The sequence below is a fragment of the Hylobates moloch genome, unplaced genomic scaffold (assembly GCF_009828535.3).
Source record: "Hylobates moloch isolate HMO894 unplaced genomic scaffold, HMol_V3 SCAFFOLD_1, whole genome shotgun sequence".
NCBI classification, from domain to species: domain Eukaryota; kingdom Metazoa; phylum Chordata; class Mammalia; order Primates; family Hylobatidae; genus Hylobates; species Hylobates moloch.
Window position 1 is genome coordinate 34,919,119 of NW_026652276.1, and position 6,650 is coordinate 34,925,768.

The 6,650-nt window shown below is 42.3% G+C and overlaps 1 protein-coding gene across 7 annotated transcripts in view; it reads left to right on the forward strand.

Moving 5' to 3' along the window:
• The window catches only part of KLF7 (KLF transcription factor 7), a 94,824-nt gene that overhangs the window by 78,197 nt on the left and 9,977 nt on the right, over positions 1 to 6,650 (forward strand). For 6 of the 7 annotated variants that reach the window (XM_058439199.1, XM_058439201.1, XM_032754754.2 and 3 more), the window contains one exon: positions 992 to 1,115. The exons of the other annotated variant lie outside the window; for it this stretch is intronic. In XM_058439199.1, coding sequence (XP_058295182.1) covers positions 992 to 1,115 — 124 coding nt within the window. The remainder of the gene's footprint in view (positions 1 to 991; positions 1,116 to 6,650) is intronic. 7 annotated transcript variants of the gene reach the window in all.

The following is a 6,650-nucleotide window of genomic DNA, read 5'->3' on the forward strand; positions in this document are numbered from 1 at the left end:
CTTCATGATTTCACAGGTTTCCAAAGATTATTTTTCTTTTTAATTGGAACCAGTCCACCATACAGTTGGAAGGGTAAATATTTGTCATGTTTGGTGACAGACGTGATGAGTTAAAAAAAGGTCTAAGGCAAAGTCATGTACTTTCTGTTACATATCCTTCCGTCTGTATTTACTGTGTGAAAAGGTCACTTGAGCACAAGTGTTTGAATTTCATGCTTATAAGCAGCTTCCCTGTGGCTAAAACCTTGCTCTCCAAATTGATTTTAAAAATATTTTACAATAATGTATATTATTCTCTAATAAGAACACTCTGCAGTTGTTAAGCTATGAGCTTCCTAACTCAGACTTTTGTGATAGTATTTTCCATAAATGCCAGGGATTGTCAAGTGATTTTTGTTTTACTCTCAAATTGTAGACCTTTCTCCTCATTGTCCATCCATCACATTTACTGGAGGGAACAGTGGCTCTGGGAGACCTAAGCTGTTTGCTTTGTCAGTCAGCTACCTGGCTGCAGCTTGTGGTAGGAGGGAAGGGGAGGGAGAAGACTAAAAAGCCTGAAATGGCAAATGACTGTAGGTTCTGGAGAAAAATAGAATTAGAAGCATTTGTGGTTCAGATGAAAATAGCACATTTCCTTTCTGCCTGGACTGTGGGGGTGAAAGTGCTCCAGGGAATAGAAAATAAATAAAAATTGATCCTTCACCAGTCAAAGGAAATGCTCTGACTCTGGGAACTAAAATGACAGCTCCAGATTTGAGGATCTGGTGAAACCACTTTTGAAGGTTAACAAAAAAGGAAACAAAAAACAAAACACCAGGAGACTTGGAAAAAAACCCCAAAAGACAGTGGTATACTATGTTAGGAAATCTAGTCTTTCAGGAATGAGTTAAACAGCCCTTTCCCAAGCCTGACCAGCAGGCAGCACAGGCTGGTCGGGTGTAATCCCTTTTGTTCCTGCTGCTGACCACGGTCCTTCCATCTCTTCTTGCAGGTGAGAAGCCTTATAAGTGCTCATGGGAGGGATGTGAGTGGCGTTTTGCACGAAGCGATGAGCTCACGAGGCACTACAGGAAACACACAGGTGCAAAGCCCTTCAAATGCAACCACTGCGACAGGTAAAGAGAAGTAGAAGTTGATGGGCTAGGGAGGAGAGATGGGGAAGTGGGTTGGAGGGTGAGTAGCACCCGTGTGCTTGGACTTATCACAGGTCTGACTCATAGACACTTGGACCTGGGAATGCCTTTTACTTCTCCATGGAGAGGACCAGTGAGAAGAGGGGGTGCCCTCTTGCATGAAATCAAGAGGTGGTGTGAATTCTTGGTTAAGTTACGCAAGCATTTACTGAACACTAGCTTTGAGCCAGAAATGGTGTTAGTCACTGGGTATCAACAAGATGTGACAGATAACTTCAGTAAAATGTGAAAAGTAGTGAGACAGAGAATGGTCACCTGTAGGGACTTCTGATCTTTGTATCAAGGTCAATACCACTTTCCCTCATCTATAGTAATAAGAAAGAGTAGAAAGCTTGCTTAATGGAAGGAAGGTTAGGGTTCCTGTCACTATAAGGCTTTTCTCTGAACCATTATTGGAAATGAATTCTACTGAACAAAGTTCCCATTCTTTGGGGGCCCAGATCATTCTTTCTTCCTTGAAAATAGGTACAAGGGTGCAAAAAATGATGAGGCTTTGAGAACTTCTCCTGTAATTCAATTTTAAGGCTTCTTTCTGCATTTGATAGTAGAAGAAAGAGCACGTAGCAACAGATACTACCCAAGTAATAGTATCTGACAGCCCTGGCATTATCAACCAATAAACCCCAAAATGGAGACTCTGCAGGCCAAGGTGAAGGCAGGATTAGGTTTAGACATAATCGAATAATGGGCTTGCATCTGAGCGTGTTATCCTTCTAATCCTATTTCTGTGTTTAAAAGGAAGCTTAAGAAAATTAACCATCTTTTTAATGCAATACTAAAGGTCTCGGTTATGATGAGAAAAATGCTTCTAATACGATAAAAGCCCCTGAAAGCCTCAGGGTTCCCCAGCTTGCAGGATGGCAGCAGGGGCCTGGCTTTGCTTGGGAGGAAATGCGATCGCTTTTGCATCCTGCCTCCCCCCCGTCCCTGTGTCCCACACCTCCCCCTCACCAGGGCTTCCTCTGTAGTAGTGTTTGGTGAATAGGGAAGGGGTGTCCAGACTGGTCACGTTGGCTTAGTGCTCCCTTAGGATGCTTATAAAGGAGCAGTTATGTTTTTCTTCCTTTTTTTCCCCTTCTTCCTGGGAAGCTATTTTCCTCTTATCTTCATTCTCTAAGTACTAAATAAAGACCCCATGCATCCTGGAGCCCAGAGATAACCTCCCACCCCAGGGCTGAGGAAGTGTACTTCATGCAGTTATTGTCTCCCATTCCCTTGGAACTCTGTTCTGCTACCCAAGAATACAAGTTATTGTTAAATTTCCATCCATTACCTAGAAGTCCTCCTGTATTTACATGAATCAGCAGCTGTCTTCTACAGAGTATGCTCCAGGAGAGTTTCTCCTTAATCCCCATCTTCCTTCTATTTCCATCTCAAGTTTCTCTGCTTTGTGCCTCTCTCACTCTGGCTAATAAAGAAGCCCTGCAGATGGTGACTCTCTGTCCATAGTCTTTTGAAGGAGAGCGTTCTGTTACATCAACTGGGACCAAGATGAATTCTTTGTGAGTGGTCAGAGTGTGATGGTAGCATGTACACACAAGTTGCTCAGCTCTGAAGGGTGTGGAGGCTGTTACTTGGAGATTGTGAGCATTATGGGTTGCCGTAATTATTGTATGTGGACAAAGAGTTCTTATGGGGAAATTGCCAAAGTTAGTATTCCACTCGTCAAATCAACTGACTTATTGATTTACAACCTTCCAGCAGTTGATATATTTGGATTTAATCTGGTCTTTTGTATGATTTACGTGGAGAAATATTCCAAACCGATTGGTTGTTTCACTGAAAGAGATGTCAGAGATGGGTGATTTGGTTAGTCTTTTGCTTTGTTTTCTTCATCAAAATACACTACAGTTTCTGGAGCTAGAAATTTGCTGAGCAGATGGTACAAATTCTGCAACATGGTATTTGTGGGAGATTGAGTAGATCAGCGTCCTGTGACACAGGCCAATAGTGCATTTTCGACAACATCAGAAATGAGGGTTTGTATTCCCATTAGTGTCTCATGACAGGCAGCACCTTGGCGTTTCAATTGCAGTGACTGTGCTAAGAATAGCCAGGTCTGGGAGGCGACATGGGGAATTGGAGTGATCCCAAAGCAGATGAAAGGAAAGCCTGGAGTGACCGGGGGTTGGCACTCCTCAGAAAATGTTTACCTTCAGAAACAGAGGGCATCTGTAGCCCTTGGCAGGACATGGCATCCTATTGGTACCGCAGTATATGTGAGTGCACCACCTCTTGTCTCTTAAAATTTGAACGATTACACTGCCCTATTTAGAAGTTAAATAGGGTTTGGACTTCCTTTCCTTAAGCATGTACCAAGTCTAACGTATGCTTTTATTTTGCCTATAGGGTAGTTTTAAAAAATTCATGACGTTTTTGGTTTGGTTTTTTTTTTTTTTTTTTTGGCCAACATTTAAAATCGTTAAATGTCACACAAAAAAGTTTGTATTTCTGGCTTTGTCTGGAAAAACCAGATCTGGCCACAGTGGGCTCACATTCCCATGTGGCTGTAATTGGATGTAGCTGAAGAGCAGTCATTACCCATTTGCCATAGCCATGTGATGACTGTGTTTACACTGTTCCCAGCACTCCCTATGGCTGCACAACTCAAAGGCAAGCCATTGGTTGCCAAGTATTGTCCCGCTTTTTGTTGTTTCTTCTTACAAGAAGAGCTATACTTCTTTGTATCCATGCCTTATCGGAAGTGGAAACAGATAGCCCAAGAGTGCTGTGTTTCTTACACTTGACCCACGGCACTTACTTTATCTGCCTGGCCTTGCAGACACTGGGTTTTGTGACTTCTGGCTTCATGTTTGGGTTAGGAAAGAAAGCACAGTAGTAGTGCCATTTCTTCACCATCTGACTGGATAGTGCAGCCCTCCTGAGTGACCAGTGGCTAGAGGGATAAGTGGTTTTTCAGCCCACAGAGTTGGAGGCTGCTGATGGTGGTAAATAGGGCTCAGTTTCCATCAGTGGTAACATGCAGGCCCTCGTTCTACCGACTGACTCAGTGCAGTTATAATCCAGGGAGACAGCTACTAGCCTAGTACATTCCAGTTCTTGGGCAGTTTAGAGGGTTCATTTTGATCTTTATGTCAGCCCACTTATAAGTGGTAAGAAACACCAGCCCGTATCTTAGCCCCTTGGTCACCTAGGAGATTGCTGTTGACTTAATTCCTGTGTGACTTTAGTGTGCCTTGTTTTTTGTTTTGTTTTGTTTTGTTTTGTTTTTTTTCATTTGAGACAGAGTCTGGCTTTGTTGCCCAGGCTGGAGTGCAGTGGTACGATCTCGGCTCACTGCAACCTCCGCCTCCGGGGTTCAGGCGATTCTTCTGCCTCAGCCTCCCAAGAAGCTGGGATTACAGGTACCTGCCACCACGCCTGGCTAATTTTATATTTTTAGTAAAGACAGAGTTTTGCCATGTTGGTCAGGCTGGTCTTGAACTCCTGACCTCAAGTGATCCACCCACCTCGGCCTCCCAAAGTGCTGGGATTACAGGTGCGAGCCACCACGCCTGGCCTAGTGTGCCTTTTTCATAAACAAGAGAAATGCCTGTGGGGTTGACTAGTTCCCCATTATGTACAAATTTCAGTCATTAAGGACCTTCTTATTTAAGGTCACCTGGCTGCTGTAAAGTTATAAATACCCTCTAGGGGTATATTACCCTTAAAATTATTTGATTCTGCACTTCTAGATGCCAAGTTTATCTATTACCTTTTATTATTCCTATGTGGAATTCAGTAAGTATAAATTAATAAGTATAAATTAATCATGACTAAGTACCTTGCAGGGGTATTGAATTTAAATAAAAACCTCAATAGTAAGGGACCTGGTCTAATCCTAAGCATCATACATTTTTTTGGAATTTGAACAAATAATGATGCTCATTTGATTCAGTAGGGGTGCAGTTGCATTTCCTACCATGTTAAAGGTTTGGTTTCCTTTTTTCCACTTTTTTTTCCCTGAATTTGAAGGATAAAGGGAGTTGCTTATACAGATATTGCTAAATACCCAGTAATTGGTAAAGGCAGAAACAAGGCCGAACACATACATTTCTGAATGGTTCTTTTAAATAAAGTTCTGTATCAAGAATACTAATTTCCCGAGAGTTCCTAGGACATAGTAGGGAAAGGAAAGGGGTTTCCCACTGCCAGGCCCTCTCTTCACTCCGTACCATCTCAAATCCCTGCATTCCTCTTGGATAGGCAGGCTTCTGGGTGTCTGTGTTGTTGCTTCTCACAGGTACTTCCTCCTCAGGCCTGACCAGCTTAACCTCAGGATTAATTTTCTGGTTGCTGCCTTGACCACTTGCCACAAATTTAGTATCATGTTTATTTACTTTTCAAGTTTATGATCTTACAGTTCTGTAGGTTAGAAACTTCTAGGTTAGAAGTCCAACATAGGTCTCACTGGGCTAAACTCAAGGTTTTGGCAGAGCTGCATTTTTTTCTGGAGGCTCTAGGGGAATATCCATTTCCTTTCCTTTTCCAACTTCTAGAAGGTGCCCACATTCCTTGGCTCATGATGCTATTCCTCCATCATTAAAGCTGTTGAGTCCTTCTCGTGCTGACATCTGTCTGGTTCTCTTTCAATTCCTTCTCCCACTTTTAAGAACCCTTGTGATGGCATTGAGCCCAACCAGACAATCCAGAATAATCTCCCTGTTTAATGTCAGCTGATTCATAAAATTAATTCCATCTACAACTTTAATTCTTTATCATGTAACCAAACATAGGCCTAGTGTCTGGGCATGAAGTGTAGACATTTTGGAGGGAGCATTATTCTGCCTACCAGAAGCTCCTTAAATTGACAGCCTAGTTCTCTCTTCTTCTCAATGTGGTTAAGCAGATGTGACTAAGAGTGTGGGCTCTGGCGTCAGACTGCCTGTGTTCAAATCCTCTTTCTGATGAATATTTCATCTGGTAGTGGGAATAAGAATGGTACCTTCTTTCTAAAACACCAAAAGCAATGGCAACAAAAGCCAAAATTGACAAATGGGATCTAATTAAACTAAAGAGCTTCTGCACAGCAAAAGAAACTACCATCAGAGTGAACAGGCAACCTACAGAATGGGAGAAAATTTTTGCAACCTACTCATCTGACAAAGGGCTAATATCCAGAATCTACAATGAACTCAAACAAATTTACAAGAAAAAAACAAACAACCCCATCAAAAAGTGGGCAAAGGACATGAACAGACACTTCTCAAAAGAAGACATTTATGCAGCCAAAAAACACATGAAGAAATGCTCATCATCACTGGCCATCAGAGAAATGCAAATCAAAACCACAGTGAGATACCATCTCACACCAGTTAGAATGGCCATCATTAAAAAAGCAGGAAACAACAGGTGCTGGAGAGGATGTGGAGAAATAGGAACACTTTTACACTGTTGGTGGGACTGTAAACTAGTTCAACCATTGTGGAAGTCAGTGTGGCGATTCCTCAGGGATCT